The sequence below is a fragment of the Chinchilla lanigera genome, unplaced genomic scaffold (genome assembly GCF_000276665.1).
Source record: "Chinchilla lanigera isolate Chin_1 unplaced genomic scaffold, ChiLan1.0 scaffold00010, whole genome shotgun sequence".
NCBI classification, from domain to species: Eukaryota; Metazoa; Chordata; class Mammalia; order Rodentia; family Chinchillidae; genus Chinchilla; species Chinchilla lanigera.
Window position 1 is genome coordinate 8,426,396 of NW_004955411.1, and position 23,283 is coordinate 8,449,678.

At 42.5% G+C, this 23,283-nt stretch overlaps 1 protein-coding gene across 1 annotated transcript in view; it reads left to right on the forward strand.

Moving 5' to 3' along the window:
* Positions 1-1,479: 1,479 nt before the first annotated feature.
* Positions 1,480-23,283, forward strand: part of Bckdhb (branched chain keto acid dehydrogenase E1, beta polypeptide) — a gene marked incomplete at its 5' end in the record, with an annotated part of 198,690 nt that continues 176,886 nt past the window's right edge. The window contains 3 exon segments of the mRNA XM_005377677.2: positions 1,480-1,570; positions 11,760-11,837; positions 13,833-13,901. Of these exon segments, the coding sequence (XP_005377734.1) occupies positions 11,774-11,837; positions 13,833-13,901 (133 nt within the window).

Here is a 23,283-nt window from a genome sequence, read left to right on the forward strand (position 1 = left end):
CCGGCCCCGGTGGTCCGCGCCGTGCTCGCGCCGCGCCCGCGGACTCAGGCGGTGGCGGCGAAACCGCAGTTCCTTCCCCTCTCTTTCTTTAGATAGGTAGGAAAGAACGGGCGGACTAAGGAAAAGTTGCATGCTCGAGGCCACAGTACACGTTCCTCTTAGAAACGGGAGAAAAGTCCAGGCTTCCTGTTGGAGCCTAGTACTGAACTTGTGCGGGCTGTGCTGCGCTTAGCCGAGGAGCAGTGCTGCACTTAGCCGAGGAGCAGTGCTGCACTTAGCCGAGGAGCAGTGCTGCAGGCGATGCGAAGAGGAAGCCGCAGGACGGCCTGCGGCAGACTCCGGGGGGGGGGTATGACTGTACCTTGCCTGTTAGCACTTCTGCAAGTTTTGTAGTCTGCTAGATTGCTAGTGTCTGCAGAATATCAGGAGACGGTATGGAAACATTGCCATTTCTTTGCCTAGTAACTTTTCGCCTGCCAGGGCTGCCATTGTTGGAAGTGTATCTTGTGAAAAAGGAGAGCAAACATTTATTGACTATTTATCCCTAGACGGCACTGTCCTGAGAAATTTGCATTCATTATCTCATTTCATGATTAGGAGAGCCTTAAAAGGGAGACAGTCTTTTTAGGCCCATTTTGCAGTTAGGATAACTGAGTCCTGGAGATAGTTTCTCCAAGGTTACATGGATAAGTAAATTAAACGTTGCTCCAGCTTTGGGATCTAGTTAGGCACATTCCAGAGTTGCCATTGTAAAGACAGGGATGATTTAGAAACAGTCTGAGAAACAATTTACTGAGAGGCTGTTCCAGCCTTGTGACAGAGTAGATAGCAAAAGATGGCTAGCAGTTTTTTTCCCCACCAAGATGAACCCTGAATTCCGTCTTCACAGCAAACAATGACCCAATGCTTGACAAATACCACAATTGTGAAAATACTAAAATCTTAGTGATACCACATTTATATGTTGGCTGTAAAAATAATACAATTTTTGAGATAATTTGCATCATAGAAAGGTAAAAAAAAAAAGTGATTTCACCACTCATTACAGTAAATACTGTTAGCATTTTGGAGTGCATCTTTCCAGGTTAATGTGGTTAATGTATTTCTAGAACTCTAATTTTAATACAAATGTAATTTGCATTATTTAATCAGGAACATTTTTCCTTTAGGCTGTCTTGTTTTTATAGCCTTCTGTAGAATTTAGAAAGAAGGTATCCTTAGAGTAAAGATGCTACAATCGGTAGGTCCAATCTGATTATTGTGGGTTTGATCTGGTCCCTGCCATCTGTGACTGTGGATTACCACCCATCTGCCAGGAGCCTCAGTTTATAAATAAGGGTTAATCATAATACCTACTTCAAAGAGTAGTTCACAAGGCTACATAGATAATGTGATATACTTCATATGCAATTTGATAACTAACAAGCCCTCAGTAAATGGAAATTTTTAACAATTACCATTATGTTTTTGTTGTTACAGTTTTGCAGTGTTACAAGTAATGCAGAAATAAGTTCATCATAAGTATGCCTTTTATGTCTCTGAGATATTTCTTCAGGCTAGAGTCCTAGAGGTGAGATTTCTGACTTACAAATACTTCGGTGGATTTATAATGCATAGTTGGTATCCCATCTGTGTAAGACTTTATAATAGTTTTGAAATATTATAGTATTGCCAAACTGTCTTGGTTACTTTTCTCTCGTTGCTGAGACAAAATACCTGACACCCAAAATTAAGGAAAGAAGGTTATTTAGCTCACAGTCTGTGGAGGTTTCAGTCCATACTTGGCTGGCTCCAAGGCAGAGTGGCGCACGGCAGAGGGCAACCATTCGTGGCAGCAGAAGATAGCAAAAGCAGCAAGAGCAAAAGGGAGGAGCGGTGGCAAGCAGCCTCTTTCTTTCTCTTACATATGCAAACTATCCACCCCAGGGCGGGTGTAGCACCCACACTTGTGAATCAATCATAAACTCTAGAAGCTGCCCCATGACTGCGTGAGGCTTTGGGAGGACATCCCGAACCAAACCATAACGTGAACCTAAGGTACGCATTGTGCAGTGGGCTCTTTGTATCACTGACAGCTCTAATAGAAGGTTTGCCTTCACTAGCTAAGAGTATCTAAGAATGTATAAGATGCTAAATTCGTGGTTACACACACACACATTTGGATATTTTGTGTTGACTTAGTTTTAATTTGCACTGGTTTCATTTCTACTGAAGAGTATTTTGCTACATAGTTGTTCTCTAGATTTATTTTCCCTTGTGAATTGGGCATTCCATGCTTTTTCATATTTCAAAAATTGTACCTTTAGTATTTTTCCTAGTACTATTTGTCAGATAGTCTCCTAGTACTGTCTGTCATTACTAAGTAACTGTTTCTGGTATTTTGGTAGACATTAGTCCTCCTGATACCCTTGTGAACTAGACAGTTTACCCGGGAAGATTTGAGGCTCAAAGTGGCTTCCCCAAATCTGGTGAACAGAATAGCAGAACCAGAGTTTTGAACCTCAGTGTGTCTGACTCCAAAGCTTCCCATACATTTTATGTACTCAAATTTTGTATGGTAAAGATACTAATGGAGATATAACTGTCTGCTCTTCCCACGTGTTCCAGATACTTTTCATGTTTCTAGTTCGTTTTGACATATAAAAGGGACTTCTTCAATAGGTGTGGTCAGGGCTGGCTCTGAGGAGGTGGCGTTTAAGTTGTGCAGTGAGCTTCAACAAGGACTCTGAGGAGCGTTGTTTCCCTGGAAGAAAGAAAATCACGACAGGGCACAGGCCTTCAGTGGGGTGGGCTTGTGTTGTAGTTGCTGCGACAACCGTTGTGGTTGCGTGTCTTGAACAGAGAAAAGGAGACAGGTAGGACTCGGGAAGATCAGGGCTCCACAGAAGAGCCCGTTATTAGTGGGGGTGAAGGTTTTCCAGCGTTGGAGGTGACAGGGAAGAGAACAACGCAGCGAAGGTGTGTTAGAAAGTGCGTGTGTTTGTGTGGAGTGGGAAGTAGTGGGGGAAACGCAGAAGAAGAAGGAAATAAGCTCGAAAGGGTGAATGCAGGCCTTGACCCTCAGAATAAAGGTGAGGGAGGTGACAGATTCCGTATCTCCGGCGTACCCTACTCTGTGGTGGGTGTTACATTCAGACCCAAATTTTTTTGTTGAACTGTGTAAGGCCATTGATTATTTCTACGTAAGAAGGTAATTGAGGTGAGTGTGTACAATGTTAGGAAAGTTTATGCAATGTGTTAATACATGTAAAGTAAGGAGCACAGCCATTGTTTGCCACTGCCCGGGTGAGGATATAATGTAACCTGGATAGTGCTAATGGGTCGTATGTTTGGGAGCTATTCACCAGCGTTGGCACAGTTTTACCTGTGGGAGCATAGAAAAGGGTATCAAAAATGACCTGGTGTTTTTAGTTTGGAAGGCTGGATGATGGGATTGCTGATGCCCTGATAGACCTGCACAAGGGAGGACTACCAGGGAGAAGCACATTTCTGAGAAAGGGAAAAAGCGAGGGAGAAAGGGTGACTCTGGTTCGGACCTGATGATTCCAGGTGTTGGAGGAGGACAGCTCTGCGAGGCTTGCTAGTCCGAATGCCAGTCTGGCACCAGCACAACTTCCTGACAAAGTTGTGAGCCCTTGAGAACAGATCGTTGCTCTCTTTTTCTGTTGTACTTTGAGTCATCCATTTGTGTGCCCTTCCTTACGGTGTTGTGATAGACATCCTGTTATTATCTGCAGTGTACACATGGAGAGACTGAGACACAAAGAGATGAAACTTAACACTTTTTAAGTGTTCAAACCTCCTGGATTACTCTGCTTGTAAGAACTCTTGCTGTGTTTCATCTTTAAGGAACCTGGTTCAGTCTGGTTCCAAAGGGTTTGCTCCTCGCCCCTTTCCTGTTGCTGTCTTGCACTTTATTTGCAGATGTTCAGTTTCTTCACTCAGCACTGTGTCTTCTTAACAGGGTCCCAGATCTGCCCTTCCCTGACACATGGCTCTTTGACTGCTCATTTGAGCAGGTGGTACATCCTTCTCTTGCATTGTAATTCACCCACCTTCTAGTTTCTTTTGAGTATTTATTGATCATCGGGGAACTTGATTCATACCTTTCCTGTGCATCTCATTTGTTTTGCTGTTATTTTGAAAGATTTTGGCATTGCAGGCACAGTACTGCACAGATGGGAAGATCTGTGGTTCTTGAACTACAGTTCGTGCCTGAATGTGATTCTGCTCTTGACAGCTTTGCATGGTGACACTGGCCAAGTTTATTCATCTGCTCAAGTTTTATTTTCCTCCCCTGTACTGCCTGAGAGGGTTGCTGTGAATATCCCATGAGATAATCCGTGTAGTTGCTGGTGCCTCGTACCTGAAGTGGTAGAATCAGCTTTACTGAGAAAGGGGAAGGGAGTTTAACCCACACAGAAAAGATCTTTGTAAATCCTGGACATTCGACGGACACATTTCACTGAATTCTCACAGTAGACCTGCACGTTAGATGTTATTGTCTCTGTTTTTGTAGAAGAGGACATGGAAGGTCAATAATAAAGTAACTTGCTCAGAGTCACACAGAGAAAAATGGCCTAACAGATTCTGGCCCGGGCTGGCTTACACTGGCATGCTCGCTCCTGTCCTTATACTGGGTTGCTCCCCCACATAGCACATCCTGGCCTCTCCATGTTCTGGGGTTCAAGCCCTGGGTGTATGTGTGAGCGTGTTTATTCATTCTGCACCTTCATTTTGTCCTGGATGTCAGATTCTGCTGGATGCTACGAATATGGCCCTGGCCTTTTCCTAGTGGAATTTGAAATCTAGAGAGGAGATGAGCAAAAAATCGCAAGTGATAGCAGATATGGGGGTCCTTTGATCGATGGCTAGTGGAATTTAAAAAGCAGGCCGAGAAGTATGAGAAGATAGGCAAACAGAGCGCTAATTGGAAAGTCAGAGGGATTGTGGAAGAAGCTTCAGCTTGGGAGGAAGAGCTGCAGGACAGAGACCAGCTTTTACCGGAGGAACTTGATTCATACCTTTGCTCTTCCAATGATTTCTGTTTCATTGTCTCAATTCTGGTTCTGTGAGCTGGGTCCAGAAAGTCCTTATTTTGTGAGGGGGCAGTCAGCTTCCCACTAGATTACTCTCTTGCTTGGGGGTGGGCAGCCTTACCATGCTGTGGTCTGTAGAGGCTTTGCTGAACGCTGGGCGGTGAGCGCAGGCTTAGCGCAGTCAGTGGACATGTTTCAGCAGTGTTCCAGGACGTCTGGAACAGGAAATCTGAAAGCTGGCAGTGACTGTCTCTCCAGATCTCCAGAATATCTTGCTTCTCTTAGCTTAGTGTCCTTAGTCCTGAAGAGGGTGAAATAGGAAAGGTAAATTTAGGGTTAACGAACCTTGTATTACCAGTTTATAGATAACCCTTAAATGATGCTTATGGCTCTGTCTGTGAAAGCTGACTAGGGATCTGGCCCGAAGTGGGTTTTTTTTTTGTTTGTTTGTTTGTTCCTTTGTTTTGAGACAGGTCTCACTGCATAGTGTCAGCTAAGCCTTGAACTCACGGCTCAGGCCTCAGATTCATGGCAGTCTGTCCTCTTGCCTTCCTCCTGAGTGCAGGGGACTGTGACATGTGCCATGACCCCTGGCTTGTCTCTAAGTTTTCATGTAATAAAGGAGGCAGATACGAAGTGAAGTCAGAGATGCCAGACTTTTATCCTGCTTCAGAGTGAAAAGTCAGCGCCTTTTCACAAAAGCAGTGTTTAAGTTCCTGACTACCCCGGAAGAAACCACAAATCCTGATCTTAATGAGTATCTGGTTAAGGGCCCAGGTGGTAGTGCTCTGTCTTTCTCTGGTGATCCCCAACTGTTTATACTCTGGTCTAGTTTATTCTTGGAGACACTTTGGCAGAGGCATCCTGGCTTGAATCATCCATTAATTTTTATGGTTAATAAAAGTGTTCGGCAAAGCCAGGGATTATACACGGGGTTATTTCATTGACTGAGAGACCCTGGGTTGAGGCTCAGGGAGTTCATCCGTCCGTTTCCTGATGGTGGTTTCTGGGTCGGCAAGGAAATACATAATTAAATCGATCCCAGTTGTAGTAAACGACCTGAAGGAAGTGTACTGCTATTAAGAAAGAGAATGGTAGAGACCTGGCAAGGCTACTAAGAGGATATAGCTTTGATCCAAGGTCCCGAAGTGGGGCATCCAAAGGAGTGTAAAGGGGGTGCCAGGTTCTGAGGTGGCCAGGTTCTTAGGTGGTGGAACATAAACGACTTCGGTGGTAAACTTTGGGGACAGTGGTGCAAAATGGGACTTTTGGGATCGGCAGGCGTGGGACCAAGCAGAGCCTGTGGATGTGGTGGGACATGGAGAAGGGCTTAATTCTAGCACATGCAGGGCTCTGTGTAGGGTTTTGATGAGCGGGGTAACGTGGAATGGTAGCCTTTTGGGACTCTGCTTACAGCAGATCTTTGGGGAGAGGTTTGAAGGGGAGGAGGAGCAGCGTGAGGAGGCAGCTTCCTGGAATAGGATAGACGTGAGGAGACATTAGCCACAGCAGTGCTAGAATTTGGGCTGCGTTTTGGAAGTGATTTATTTGGAAGTTGGACTTGATGGTCTGGTGTGAGTGATGAAGAAAAGGAGGCCTCCTTTTCTCTGGTTTGGGCACCGGGGTGGAGAGCAGTACTGTTTGCTAAGGTGGCAAAGAGTGGGTTGGGAAACACATCAAGAGGTCCATGTTGCGCTTGTTGAGTTAGCAAAGCCCACAACGCTCAAGTAGAAAATCGGTAATTTTTGGATGTAGAGGTCAGGGGCTCAGAGGAGAGATCTGTGTTTGACGTAACCACGTGGGAGTCCTCAGAATGTAGATAGCATTAAAAACCACTGGTGACGGAAATGCCACGCCCTGTGGCATTAGTAACATGGTGCTGAGATGGGGTAACCCAGGGGCTCCGACTCTGAAGCTTAGATTCCCTCAGTTTTGGCGTTTAGGCGATCCCTTCCCCTCAGATACTATCTGCTTCCTTCTTTTTCACAGACTTGCAGTACCCTGGCATCATAAGAGGCAGCTGATACCGTAGAGCCTGCCTTTACATTCTGTTGTTTGTTTTTGGTGCTGGGAATGAAATTCAGGGCCTCACCTGTGCTAGGCGAGTATTTTACCCTTGAACTGTATCCCTGGCCCTTTTGTTTATACTGCTTATTTTGATTTGCTTGAGTCTAGGCTGCAAATATACCCACGCTCAGACTGCCCACTGCTGACCTTGGTTTACCCCTTCTGTGTCAGGCGCCGTAGCTCTGTGCAAGGCTTCTCTGTCCCTTGCACTGGAGCAGTGACTAAAGGCCCGTGCCCTCCGAAGTTTGCTGTCTTTGAAACTTGACATCTTTTTACCTAACCATTCCTTTCTCTTCAGGTGGCTAATTAATAATTTTATTTTACGACATTTACTGAAGGAGTTGTTTGTGTTTTTGTTCAGTCATTCCTTCAACAAATATTTAATGATCACCATGAAAGTGCTGCAGATACAGCTCTAATCAAAATCTGGAAGGGTCCTTACCTACTTGGAGTTTGTGTTCTGTGGGGCCCTCACATTCTGACTACGTGCCACTTTTTTTTTATAACAGCAGTGAGGATGAACTGCTTACTCATGATCTTTTACTTAGAACAATTTTGGGTAAGAATCTTGAGCCCAACTGTAGATCCCATTTTTACCAATGCACAACCATTAGCTTACATCTTTGGCTCAGGAGAAACTGTGCTGCTGTATTCTTTTTGTCTTAACTTTTTGCCTTAAAAGCACAGTCATCAGTCTGGTTTTGAAGTTTACCACGTACTTTTTTCCTTTCAAAGGTCTTACTAGCCTGCGTGCTGGGGCACACCTGTCATCCCAGCGCTCTGGGAGTCTGAGGCAAAAGAATTGCCAGTTTGAGCTCAGCTTGGGACAACTTAACGACATAGCAGTTGTTTCAAAATAAAGACTAAAAATGGCTAGGGATGTGGCTCAGTGCAGAGGCCCTAGGTTCAATCCCCAGTAGCATATGCAGGCGCTTGTGTGTGCGCGCACACACACACACTCACACAGCTTATCAACGGTACATATTAGCACAACCTATGAGTTGGTTTATCTTAGAGAGAGCAAAGGCATAGTCTAGGGACGAACCTTGTGTAACCTGCAGGAGAATACATAATTCTCAGAAAAACATTTAGAAATATCTTACCTGTGAATGGCATAATTTTTTTTCATCCCTTCTATGAGTTTTGCTGCAGCTTTGGAAGGAACTGAAAATAGATTGCAGCAGTATTAAAAATTATCATTTGTAACCTGTTTAAAAAAGCATGAAATAGAAATATAAGCATTCTAAAAATATAAATTTTCCCGTCTACTTAGCAGTAGTATTCAGCAATGAGAGTATAGCTTATCTATTCACATGGAAAATAACCCTTAATACCCTTACTTACAAATTATACAGGATGAGTAAATTCCTCATTTTATTTAGCAATACTGTCCAGACTTAGTCTGATTTTTTTTTTAAATTTTTACATGATTTTTGTTATGAAATCTTTGCATTTTTCCTACTAAAACTGTGCAGAGCCGCGCGTGGGAAGATGCGTTTGGGTAGACTCGCTGTGTAGTGCAGTGGGACAGCTCCTGGCCAGTGTGAGTGAGTTTCAAGCCCCAGCACCGGGAAGCAGGGAGAGTTTTAATTCAGTGCTAATTCAGATGGTCAGCAAATGTAAAACTAATACTAGCTTAGACATTTAGGACTTTTACTTGCTCCTAGGTTCTTAACAGTGAAATTCCTATCATTGCAGTCTCCAGCCTTTTTGGCAGCAGGGACTGACCTCACAGAAGGCAGTTTTTCTGTGGACCAGAGGTGGGGAGTGATTTGGGGGTGACTGAAGCACGTTACACTTGTTGTGTACTTTATTCCTATTAGTACTACATTGTAATATAGTGAAATAATTAGGTAATTCATCATAGTGTAGAACCAGTGGAAGCCCTGAACTTGTTTTCTTCCAAGTAGATGGTCCCATCTGGGAGTGATGGGAGAGAAAGACCCCGGAAGTGTGTTGCTTATGTCCAGTCCACTCTGTAGTCATGCTTTGGTGTGTGGTCAGTTGCAAATGAGTTGTCCCTCGCCGCTCACTGACAGGGTTTTGATGTGAGTCTGCAAGCAGTTGATTTATCTTGGTCTCTATGCAGTCAGACCTGTCTGCTAATGTTAATCTGTGTTTTCAGCCCTTCCCCAGCACTTGCATCACCTCAGCTGCACCTCAGCTAATTGGGCATTAGATTGTCATAAGGAGCGTGCATCCTAGATTCCCCACGTGTGCAGTTCACATAGGGTTTGCACCCCTCTGAGAACTTCATGCTGATTTAACAGGAGGTGGAGCTCAGAGGGTGATGGGAATGGTGGGAGTCCCTGTGAATATAGGTGAGGCGTTGTCCCTCTCTGCCATTCACCCTCGGCTATGTGGCCTGGTTCCTAGTAGGCCATAGACTATACTGTTCCGTGTGTGAGGACCCCTGTACTAATAGACAAATATCTGAAATATGTGAAATATCTGAACTATGAGAAAGTGGGAATTCCATTGTGATTAGGAAACAAGTTTGACTTAAACTGCTCGTGTCTGATGTAGGACACTACATAAATACTGTATAAGGATATTTATAGGGAAGAATTTAAGGAAGTTATCTATGAAGTGGACTATAACCTTAGTTATAAATTACAAAGTAATCATGGACATAAGGGATGGGTGTATACCCTTTAATGTGGATGACATATCGATACTTTCCTGAATAAATTCCTATCTTTTCCATCAGATATAAGAATATTAACAGGCTGTTATTCTGGGCACCGATGGCATATGGCGTTTCTGATAGGGGAGTGCCAAGACCTGGAACCTGGGCATTCAGCAGCATTGAAGGGGTTGGAGGGATCTCTGAGGCCAGACAGGCAGACAGATAGATGGTCAGAGTGCCAGTGTGCCAGTGGGTAAAGGAGGGATTGAGCATGTAGGGAGACTCCCATTATGCGGGTATTGGCTTGCAGAGATTTTCTGAAGTAGTATGTAGTAGGAAGCAGGTGTCTGACATGTTCATGTGTTGATGATGTTGCAGCTGAGACAGGTGAGCCAGGAAGGGCCAGGGAAGAAGCTGGGTGTCCAGGAGGAGCAGAAGCGACCAGTGTCTCGTTGCAAGAGGGTTGAAGGCAACAGCTGTGGCTGCTGTGACCGACACTGAAAATTAGACCTTGACTTTTGGGCCACTGTCTTGGTTACTTTTCTCATTGCCGAGACAAAATACCTGACACCCAAAATTAAGGAAGGAAAGGTTTATTTAGCTCACAGTCTGTGGAGGTTTCAGTCCATACTTGGCTGGCTCCAAGGCAGAGTGGCACATGGCAGAGGGCAACAGTTCATGGCAGTGGAAGACAGCAAAAGCAGCAAGAGCAAAAGGGAGGAGCGGTGGCAAGCAGCTTCTTTCCCTCCCTTACGATGTGTACAAACTACTCACCCCAGGGCAGGTGTAGCACTCACATCCGTAATTCCAACTTTGGTCCATAACTCAGTCGTAAACTTTACAAACCCCATGACTGCATGCGGCGTTGGGGAGACATGCAGGCACAAACCATAACAAGCACACTGGATACTGCAGAGCAGGGATGTTAGATGGGCCAGTGGCCAGGGTCAGCAGCAGGCTGAAGTGATCACCATTGGGTAGATCAGGCACTAAGCTGAGAGTGGGGCGCTGGATCCGAAGACCCAGGCAGGTGCCTGTGTGTGCTTTGAGTAGTGGCTTTGGAGAGGAGCGGACTGCAGGTTACGGGATGACTGTGCACACTGGGAAGCACCCAGGCTGCAGTCAGAGATCTAAAATCTTGATGTTTCTGAACTGTAGCACTTGGAATTTTTCCAGGTAAAACCTTATGGTACTGTTAAGAATCTCATTAAGATCAGGGCAGGCAAAGTTCAGATTCTAACAATGACTAGATGACATTTGTTTGGCTCTCATTGTGTGAGGCATTGTTCTGTGTGCGTTATGTGTATTGCTCCATTTATTTCTCAGAAAATCTACGTAGGGAGGCAGGTAGTGGCTGGCAGAGATTCTTCTTAAGCAATAAGGCAGTGGGAAGGAGTGAGTCTGACATGTTCAGGCCTGATACTATGGTGTTCTCCAAACACCAGCCGTTCTGGGTACTGGGCTGTTGTTTTATGGGACAGGACTGTTTGTTGTCCGTAGAATGTTAAACACAGGCCACTGGTTATGCGTGTTCTTTATGTCTTGGGTTCCTCCTCACGTCTGTCTTGGGTGTTTCCCTCACTGTTCTCGCTTGATCCTTTTCAACTTCCCACAGGTTTCATTGTCCACACACATTTAGTCACTTGGTCATATCCTTTCTTCCTTTGTTTTACGTGTTTATGTATTGTTTAATATGTGTAAATTTTGCCTCATTACCATGCTTCTGGAGGTCTGTATTGCTTTTGTGTCTGCCCCAGTCCCAGCATCCTTATAAATCCAGTAAAATTGCATGCTGTATTCTCACTCTGGCTTTGCCTTGTTTTTCTTTTTTGGGGGGGGGAATTGGGAATTGAACTCAGGACCTTGCACTTGCCAGGCAGGCGCTTGTGCCGCTGAGCCATATCCCCGGCCCTTTGCCTTTATTTCTGACTCAATTTTAATTAATTTGTAATGAACTGTTAAGAAAATGATTATTTTTACATGTTTTACAAGGCATGAAATAATATATTTTTTATTTTCTACAGGACAAACTCAGAAAATGAATCTTTTTCAAGCAATAACAAGTGCCTTGGACAACTCCTTAGCCAAAGACCCTACTGCAGGTAAGTTTTGTTCTGCTTGACAAAGAATGGTATTTCAGAGTTGAACGTTTGCTTGAAGTGCAGTATTTGGAGCTCGATGGTTAACATTGTATCCCTACTGGGATTTAAAAAAGACCTGATCAGATAATTAAGGGTAAGTGATCAGACTCTGCTATTTACCATTTTTTAGTGCATTTGTTACTAATTAGTTCTCCTGTATATCTACAGCAAGTTAACTTTCACTGTATATGTAGTCCTAATATTAATACCTTCTGAATTGATAACTAATAACTGCTATGCTCTTCTTTTTTGCTGTCATAAAGAAAAAACCAGAAAAATACCACTTGTATAAATACTTCTTTATAAAAAGAAGTTTAAAAATTTCCGTACATTTTTTATTTTGTTTAGCTATTATCATTCAACTTGTAAGATTTATCTGAGCATGATACTTTTAGTATTTATAATTGATGTTTATAGGAAATTAGATCTTCATCTTATTAGATGATTTATATAAAAACAGTTATTCTATTTTGTTTTCTAAATTTGGTTGACTTAATATACATGTAGATTACATGATATATATGTATATATATACACACATTACAGTAAATTATGCTATATATATCTATATCTATTTCTATATATATCTCCTTTTAAAGAAATTATACTATGGATTTCCACTTGAGAATCCTTGTTCTTTTTTTTTTTGGTTTTTGAGATAAGCTTTCACTGTGCAGTCCAGGCTGGCCTTGAACTCACTTTGCAGCCCGGGCTGATCTCAAACTTTAAGTGATCCTCCTGCCTCAGCCTCCTAAGTGCTGGGATTACAGGCGTGCACCACCATACCCAGCAAGAATCCTTGTTTTAAGTGAAAATCAGATTTTTTAGGAGGAAGGGAAAGCTAGAGAATGATTAGCCTTTGCTTGTGTTAGATGCTATCTGAAAATAATGAACTAGATGAGTGAAACGTGGAGAAGGGTGAGTTACTGTCTTGAGATCTACAAAACTGTTGGCTGCATTTGTGGGACTAGAGTTGAGCTCCATGAATACCCCCTATTTTATTTTCCCTGCTGCACTGTAAAGCCCCTCTAACTTTCTACTGACTGTTCTTTCCCTTCCTTACTACATGGCCTGCTATAGTCACTTCCTTTCAGTTCTATGCAGTCTAAGTTCCTTTGTGATTTGAGACCCTTCCCTTAGCTTGGGATGCTTTTCCTTCAGCTCCTAGGTGGCTGACACTGTGTGCTGTGTAAGAAACCACTAGCCTGGGAGCCTGGGGTGTGAGTTGTACTTCTGCTGCTTGCTTTCTGACTTGGCAGTCAGTATGCTTTGTACACATTTTTTCATTTTTATTAGTACACGTTTGCAGTACACAACGATTACATTCCTCCTGAAGGAGTTGCTGCATGGACAGACACTTCTGATTCTTTTTTCATCCCTTTCCCCTGTCCTCCCTCCTGCCCCGCTTCATCCTTTGCTCCCCTTTTGCAGAAGATCTATCTTCCTGTTTCCTGTTACCTATCTTTCATTTTGCTGTTTGTGTATATTTTAGGTTTCTCTTACAAGAGAAATAGCTAAGCTTTGTATGTCTGATGTATTTCACTTAGCTACTGTACTACTCTTGTGGCCTCATTTTCTTACAGGTGAATCCAGATGAGATTCTGGATCAGTGGTTCTGTCTCAGTGTGAATTATTTAAATCCCTTTTCTTCCTCTGCCTTTAACAGCGTCTGGACACACTGGGTTTGTCACAACTGTGTGTGTGACGAGACAGGGGTCTGCCCATGGGCGGAGAGCAAGGTTGCTGCTGTATGTTTGCAGTGTACAGGAAAGGTCCCGTGACAAAGGAATTGTGCAGTCCTTAGTGTCAGCAGCGTTGAAGTTGAGAAACCTGGATCTAGACTTACGGTCCATTTCTGTTTTATGATGTAAAATGTAAACATTTGAATTTTTTTTTTTTCATGGTAGCATTATTTAGGGGTTAGTAAAGAAAATGTCTTTAACTATTGTTTTTCAGTAATATTCGGTGAAGATGTTGCCTTTGGCGGAGTCTTCAGATGCACTGTTGGCTTGCGAGACAAATATGGTAAGATAATGCCTATGTGAACGGTGTTCTTACTGCAAAATGTACCCGTTTAGCAACCCCATTCTTGCTGAATGGATTTCTTTTCATTTTCATGGCTGCCTGCAGAGCCCTGTGGCACAGATTTCTCTACATGTGTTTTAACTCCTCCCCCTCTGATCTAGCTCATATGCCACATATTATAAATTCCAGAATATTCTTCCTTTAAGTTATCATCTCATTTACCTGTTCAAAAACAGCGGAGAGACTTACTTTTTAAGGAAGTGACTCGCATGACCGTGGGGGCTGGTGCGTCTGTAGGGCACCTTGGCAGGGTGTCTGTTCCAGTCTTGAGGCTAAGTTCTTCCTTGATGGGGAAACTTTAGTCTTTTTTCTTGATACCTAAACTGATTGGATGAGACCTACTCATGTTGTGAGAGGTAATGTCCTTTGCTCAACATTGCTGATTTAAAGGTTGATCACAGCTAAAAAACCATACTTCACAGCAACATCTAATCTTTGCTTTCACCGAATAACTCGGCACCGTGGTCTGGCCAAGTTGATCTCAGATGCGCAGAGTCCTTCTTTCTGCTTCATCTTGGCTGTTCTATCTCTCTTTTGCCTGGCGTGCTGGCATGTACTTGATTTCTACCTGTGGTGTTGTCCATTTCATTTGACTCAGACTTAGAGCCATCAGAATGCATTTTGGGTCATCCTGTAATTTGTATCCCTCTGATTGCAGTGTAAGGAATGTGTCTGCACCCCTTACTATTACGGATGCCTGCGAGGTGCTTCTGACATTTTATTTTTTTCTCTCTGTCTTACCAAGAAGTCAGCCACGTAGGTAAGTTTGGAGTTAGGAAGACCTGATGTTTCGCTATCGTGTTACATTTGTCCCTGCCCTGTTGTGCTTGTGTATGTGCAGAGGGTAAGGGGTGAGGGGTCTTAAGACATTTTTGAAATTGTTGTTTCTTTCCTATTGCACTATCTCTGAGCTTATGTTGTATTTAGGTCCAGGACACCATAGCACATTCCCTTACTTACCTGGAACTCCCAGTTTGTTCTTTTGCTTTCTGCTACAGCAAGTTGGGTTTCTGGATTCAGTCCCTCTGTTTCTTCTGAGCTGTCTGTTCTCAGCTGTTTAGTTTGACATAGTTGGGCAAAGGCGTATCTATTCTGCTCATCGAGATTCCTACAGATGTTTAGATCTTAAGAAAACTAAAAAGTTTCTGTATTTGATTTCATCAGAAATAATGCATGTTCAGTATGGACAATTTGGGGAAAACAGAAAAACATAAAGGAGAAAATAAGAAAATTGCTAATGTACTTCCAGAGATATCTGGACCATGCTTGGATGTATCAGTGGATATTTAAAATGTAGAACGATACTTTTACAACTTAGTTTTTTCTCTGTCTGGTGTAGCTGTACTGTTCTTCCTGCCTGCGTCATTGTAGTGGCCTGTCATGTGCTTGTCTAAGCTGGCGAGTCCTCTCCTGCCTGTCTGCCCAAGTTCTCATCCATGGGACTCCTGTTGCTCTAGCCATTTGATCTGGGGCATTTCATCCAGGCCTCCTGCTGCTCATAAGCTGGTGACGTCTGAGTTTCCAGACCTCTGTCCTGGCTATAGATCTGTGTGTTCACATCTTTACCTCACTGTTCTACAGTCACTTGAAATACACCATATTGAGGGCTAAATTCACCCATTCAGCAGATCCATGCCTCCTGCTGCGTTTCCTGTGTGGACAAGTATGTCGCCATCAATTCACTTTTGCAAGCCTGAATCCAGGGAGGCCCTAGTGTCTTTCTTTTTTCTTATTCCCCACATCCAGTCCAGTCCTATAACTTTATCTCCAGAGTTTGTCAGTAGTCTGGCTTCTCATTTCGGTTCTTACTGACCCAGGACTTCAGATCTTTCATTTCCTCTGCAAGGGAAAGTTTGTTTCTCTTTTTGGTAGTCACCATTCCTTTGGTCTTGCACTCCTTCAATTCCTTCCCTGTCTAGTTGTCAGTGTGAGCATTTAAAAATGCACACTTCTTAGCAGGGTATACCAAAGACTGAGATGTACCTGGCCTCGTCCACTCTATTTTTCACAAATTTTGGATTATAGATTCTTCTCCTAAGTTCTCAGTTGTTTTGGTTACACTATCTGGATCTCTCACCCACGTCTGCTTACCTGGAGAACTCCCATTTTAGAAGGTTTCTCTGTGAAGCGCTTCCTGGTACCCCAAGCTGACTCAGGCGTTATTTTTATCATGGTTAGATTTTATCTTTTACAGCTGGTGAGTTATATTGTAACTATCTCTCCGTCATATCTCCGATCAGACAGCTTCTCCAAGGCAACACGTCTGTAAGGTATCTGTACATCCTTAGCACCTAAGACTGATTCGGCAGGTATTTATTAAATCAGTATTGCTGAGTGAACTTACCCTTTGTTCTATAACAGAAGTGACCTACTGCCTCAGAAAGGGGGTTTTCTTGACTCCCTATAATTATTTTGGGTTTGATTTTTCTTATTTTCTGCAAAAATAGGTTAAAACCGGGAGAAATTTTCTTGAGGAAAAGTTCAGTACTCTTACAGGACACCTGCAGATTTGTGTTTGCATGGCAGAGAGCTGAACTAATTAATGGCTAATTACCTTTTAGCTTTCTGTCAACAGCTGCTGTGAAGTTTTACAATTTTAGGGCTAAGTAATGAACCTTTTAATAAGAACAGCTTGATCAAGATGAACAAGTCACTGCTACTCTCTGACCACAATGAGCTTCTGTTTTCAGAAGGGATTTACAGTGATATGTGTGTATATGCATATATGTATTTGTTGATTTTCTTGCATATTTAAAAAAGAAAAACAGGAATAAGAATTACACTTATTTTTTATAATCTTTGCTCTTTTGAGAATAGGCCCGGAATTTTGAGCTATACAGGAGGATCTCTGTTTAGCCTTCATTTTTTTAAGCTAAAGCAATTTGTATTTAGAAGAGCTAAGAGTATGTTGGTACAGTTAAATAAATTGCATGAAATGACTGAGTAGCAGACACCTCCTGTGAGAGATCGCCGGGCTTTCGGAGCAGAGTGCTGAGCAGGAAGCATCACCGTCAGTAGGTGGCAGCCTGCGCTCTGTGATGAGGCTGCCACAAACCATTTTATGTTCTGTCCGAAGGCAGAAGTGGAAGGGTTTCAGGTTTACTGACATGTGAGACTGGCTACTATTTGACATTTAAATGAAGAAATGGATAATTACAGCGATGCTGTATAAAAAAGGAGCTACTTCGTATTTGAGGTCATCCAGATGCGTGTGAGTGCAATGTCACTGCAGTGCTTCCTGCTCCTTCCCTTGTCCTTTGATAGAACAAAGTAATATGAATGCCTTGAAAATGAAAAGAAATGCAAGAGTATGTCCTTATTTGCTCAGCGTGTAGCAAATGGCAGCTGTACACTATTTAGGTGATGAGCTGTCTGTAAGGAGCAACAGTTGGATCTAGGAGAATTCAGGGGAAGCGGGGGATGGCAGAGGGCCTTTCCCGGTAGATGATTTGTAGAGTGTGTGTGATTGGATGTTGAAGGCCCCATGCATGTGCACAGCCTGTGCTTACTGTTGCCAGGCTCTTTGGGGGTGTGTTCTAGTTCAGTAAGGCTGGTGTGTTGGGTTCCTTGTGTGTGTTTAACACTGTTTCAGACTGTTCAAAATATTGCTGGGCTATGGCTCTGAGAGTGTATTTGGCCCCCATGTTGGAGGAAAATGGGTGGGAGAAGGAGCAGTAGAGGACTTGCTCAGTGAGTCTGCAGGCCTGAGCACCTATCTGCCTTTTCATGGACTGGATATTTTTCCATTACTGTATTCATTCCTGCACACCACAAGGGCAGCTATCCTAGCAGTTTGGGGAAACTAACATAACCACTTACTTGTTTTCTTATGTAAATATCAGGGACATTGTATAATCAGATACTGTAATGCACTGACGTCAGGAAGACAAACTAGGACAAGTTTGTGGAGGAGGCAAAGTTTCATCTTTAAAACGCCAGTATGTTGGGAGTTGACCTTGGACCACAGTGTCCTCCTCAGTAAAGTGTAAAGAAAGGACAGTGTATTCTCATGGATATTTTTACACAATTCCACAATTCTTTGTGGTCTTACTTCTTTTTGAAAGTAGAACACACTTTCTTCATGCATAAATTCCCTTTATATTTAGAAGTTTATGAATGTAACAATTGTTATATCACCTTGGAACCTGGGGGTACTTCATGCAATTAATTTTCTCTTAAGAAGTATAGTAAGTTATAAGTTTGAGGATATAAGCAAAATTTTTGACAATTCTTTTATACCTTTACATGAGTCATGAAATGAACATCTTCAACAGAATAGATGGCTCTCTAGTATATATTTCTGCTACCAAAAAAGGTTTACTTGAATGATAATCATTTTGGGATTTAGTTGCAGGGTTCCACAGAATGGCTGTCTGTGAGGTGAGGACTTGAAATTGAAACTAATTTTACTGAAAACACTTGATAAAGTTTATAAATATTTCTCAGTGAAATGGAATGCATCACTTATTTCTCCTATTGAAGTAGATTTCTGACTTACAAAGCAAATTTAGTACAAGATACAGACGCAGGATATCTTTCTATACCAGGAATTTGGTGAGAACAGGTATTACGTCTTTTTTCACCACGGTTGTTAAGGTATTGTTCGCTGGAAGTGATTTTCTTCTTTCCTGAGTGTAAAAGTACACATGCGGTAGTACTGGATGAACACGTTTAATTTGTTTTTTGTTTTTCTTCCAGTGCTCTTTTCAAGCATTTATTTAAAAAACCATGGTAAAAATTCATATTGTGAAATTTACCATTTTAATAATTTTTGAGGATTTTCAAAGATGACATATAAATGATCAATGAGACATGAGAACAATGTTCAGCATCACTAGTTAGTTGGGAAATGCAAATGAAAACCACCGTGGGATGTGCTTCATACTTACTAGGATGCCGTGACCAAAAATAAAAAACAAAACAGGAAACAAGTGTTGTTGAGGACTTGATGGAATTGGCACTCGTGTGCTCAGGTGATGGAAAGTGGTGCAGCTGCTATGGAAGGCAGAGTGTCAGCTCCCCCCAGAATTAGAATTATCGTGTAACTCAGCAGTGCACTTTTCCCTTTATCCTAGTTTTTGTTCTCTTAAAGGAGTTACCCTAGAAAATGGGATTCAAATATTATCGATATTTGAATATGAATGAATATACTTCAAATGTATATGAATATATGTATATGTAAATGTATATGTATATGAATATGAATGAATATATTCAGATGAGTATACTTCATTTGTATAAGTTTTCCTTATTTATTGCTTTGATGATCTTTGTTAATTGTTATTCCCAATACAAGATTTTAGATCTACTGAAATTAGAATTGATACGAGTGATCGCGGTATTTTAATTTTTCTAAAAATCAGTGAGTGTCCTCACATTGACTTGCTGATCAATGGCTTTACAAATGGCATTTAAGAAAATAAGATATTTAACATATTTTGTTATATATCAGATGTGCAGAGGAACTGAGGATATACCTAGTCTCGTTCTCAGCTGGTGGTGATATTGGAAATGTCTAGAGACATTTTTGGTTCTTGTTTATCACAGCTGCGGGATGGCACTAGCCTCAGTGGGGTTAGATTAGGCTGCTGCTAACTGTTCTGCTCTGCACTAGACAGCAACTCCGCTTCCCCCCACAGAACTGTGGCCCCAAAGTATTAGTCACATTGAGGTTGAAAAGCCCTGATCTGGTCCATCTCCACATAATGCAGAAACTGAGGTTCTGAGGGTACTGTTAGCAGCTTAGGCAGAGGCAAGTGGTTGGGCACTCTGTCTGTATAGAGCTGTGAGAAGTCTAAAGTGTGCTAGTTAGGCAGAGCTAGAGCATGTTGGTGATGCGTGGGGTAAGATGAAGCCTGCTATCAGAAACCCGCATTAAAAGGTTGGGCAGCCAGGCATGGTGGCTCACGTGTATAATCCCAGTTGCACTCTGGATTGCACTCTCCTGAGACAGGAGAATCGTTGGGAGTTTGAGGCCAGCCTGGGCTACAAAGTGAGCTGAAGGCCAGCCTGAACTGCATAGCAAGACCTTGTCTCAAAAAGACAAAAATAAATAAAAGGTTGGGAATAATGTCCTTTTGTGCTTCTCTTTGAGCAAGATTTTCTGAGTGCCTTCCCTTGTTCTGCTTCTACTTTAACTATTTTGTTTCATAATTGACTAAACAATAAATGTTAGAGTTGCCAACAGGTGTTCTCTTGGACATTTTAATCATCACTCAGAAGGTACTGCCCCGATTCCTTGACAGTGGCATGCTTTCAAATTTTCAGATGTGAGTAACAGTGGGGGAGGGGTTAGGAGATAGATTTAGGTTAACATGGACCAGGAGAAATGAGATTATAAATAATTATTATCAGACAGTACAAAATTGATTCGTCTTTTAAAACTTCACAGTTAAACTCTAATTATAAATAAAGAACAAAATAAAAGGTAGATGATAGGCAGTAGGGAGGTAGGCATTTCTCCAGGGGAGGGGGATCAAGGGATGGAAGGAGGGGAGAAGGGAGGGATGAGAAGAAATGAAGGTGTGCTACGTGCACGTACCAACTCCGCACAAGGAATGCACGCCTTGTATACTGCACACATACACTAAAAAATTCATAGAGAATTAGAAAATTGATAGTTTTTACTTTATTAAAAGCAATTTGTCCATTCATAGTATAGCTTAGATCAGACCAGCTACAAAAAAATTCTGGTTTTTCCCTTTCAACAGCATTTTATATTCCATGATTTCAGTTTCTCAGAGGTCCTTGGAGATTATCTTTTTATACATCTACCAAATTCCTCAAAATTAAAAAGAAATTAGCCAGTAAAGATGGTTATTAAATACAGCCCACATAGATGTACCAAATCGTTAGAACTGAGAGAGTGTCACTACTGCAATTCTTATCGAGCTGTTCAGATTGGTCAGTAATATCTGAGAATGCTTGGATACTTCCTTCATATTTTGTTTCATGTAAACAGATCACAAAGTCTGTGAAATTAACCTGCGAATGCCTTTTCTTTTGGAGCATTCTTTTTAGAAGTTGTGTGCCGGGTGGCTGTGGCGCTGTGGGGCAGCTTGACATTGAGTCCTGACACTGAGTTGATGTTACTCACCTGAAGTCACCTTACTCTCAGGAAGCTTGAACCTACACATGAAGGTTAACAGAGCTAGATAATGCCATACTTCTAGTTCTAACTTGGAACCCACTGTTTAGTGCCTTTAATGAAGTTATTAAATCATGTAAGCACGATAATAATAATGAAATTCACTAGGAAAAATCATTTTCTAATCACACGAGAAACAGCCAGTAAAAACAGCCTTTCGTGGAAGATAGCGCTCGTGTCATTTGCCAGACATTTGTTGAGCAAGGCTGCCGATGTAAAAGTTGATGGATTGGCGCACGGTGCTTTGTTTTCTGTTCTCATTTAACATAGATGAGATTTCTCAGTTGCTTTGATTGGCAGAGCTGGTGAAGGATAAGTTAGGTAAAAGTTGGCAAATGTCATGTGCTAAGAAATCACTTGATAGGTTTGTTGGACCAAAAGTTTTCAGTTTCCTAGTGAGCAGCTACACCCAAAGGCAGCGTTAGCAATGAAGTGCTTGACCTTCTCTGTGGCACCCTGCCATCCCTCCCCACAGGTCCCCTGGCCAGAAGTGGTGGCATTTAGCCAGTCACGAATTAGCCAAACAATTACTTTTCTGTAGTTTTGGCTCCTTGAAAGTCAAGCATTCTTGGTAATGAGGAATTTCTTCTCAGTTTCTGGGCAGGCTGTTCACTTAACCCATTTGTCCTGTGTTCTTGTCCTGGCCTGCTGTGGGTTCCAGCAGAAACATCGAAACTTGCTCTGAAGTCAGAAGGGAGCGTATACACACACCAAATATGACATTAGTAATTAAACAAGATCATATACATGCTAAACTTGAATATTATATTTCATAAAAAGTGGAAGTTCCTCAAAACTCGAAAGGAAACTTTGAATCACTATAGGAACATCTTAGTTTTTTAATCAAAGAAAGAAGCGGAGCATTTTAAATGGCATGAACTCGTTGTGTTTATTTAAATCTAAACTAAACACTGATGGATTGGTCATTAAAGGGAAAACCTCTTAAACAGTTCGAAATCCAGTTAGGCAGCTTAGTCATTTGCCTAAGAAGTCCTTTTCCTGAGAATTTTTTTTTTGGTACCAGGAATCGAACTCAGGACCTTGCGCTTGCCAGGCGGCCTTTTTCTTTTGCAGATAAAGATTCCGTGGAGTTCCACCGAAAGACCATTTAGCTTTAATTATTTGTTCCACATACATCAAAGATTGTTACAGCTCTTTTCACAGCATATAACTCCTCGTATAAAGAGAGAAAAGTTCTGTATCTTGGTGTATAGGTATTGTAGGAGATTTGTTCTCTTAATTCGCTTAATTTACCCCTAGTCTGCTGGAAGTGGGTCACCAGGGGAACCTGGATCTGTTGGGAGTCCCCAAGCTGTCCAGCCTTTCCTGATGTCTCTCAGACACTTGGAAGCAGAGTTGCAGCCAACTGATCTCAATGAAGCATTCCCCTCACTCAGTTCTTGCCAGATTACCTTTACTTGCCTCATACCTGCATACGCTATTTCTTCCCTTAAGAAGGCTGCTCACTACCTAGCATAGCTCCCCTATATGTGAAAGTTTTAGTAAAGCAAAATTTCAGTAAAATGTGTTCCCGGTTCCTCCAAGCTAAGTGATCTGTAGCTTCAGTGTTCATCTCACTAAAGAGCAATGGCCAGATTACCCCCCCATCTTGGTGTTCAGATACCCTCGAGCAGCTTCCTGTCACTGCTTTCCTTATTTGCGTGCCACCTCCCCTTTTCCCCACAGGAGGTTCCATGTTCCAGGGACGTGCAGGATTGTTCCTTCTCAGAGTTACACATACGACTTTTTGTTGAGGGGAAAATCTAATTTGTTAGGGTTTCCTTGGTCGCCTCTGGTTTTGCAGGTCTCTTTCTGTTGTTATTGTCATCTGGTTTCGTCTTTGATTTCTAGTCAGCTGCAAGGGCGTTAGGTCCAGTGAGCTCCATGTGATTGATTCTCTGTCTTCCAGACTATGTGGAATCTCTTGTTTCTCTTGTGAGTCCCTTTTGTGGAGGCTGCAGTACCTGACTGCTCAGTGTCCTGCCTTCCCTGCCCTCTTCTTGCCACTGCTGTGCGCAGGCGCACGGGCACAGTGTGCATCCTCTGGGGACCCCCCAGTGAAGCGTCCTCTGTTGCTGGTGCAGTAGAGATGCATCTATGTCTTTTCTAACCCCCGGCGTTTGTAGGAGGGGTTTTCAGTTAGTAGGAGGGGTCTTCATCAGTTCTCCCAAACTA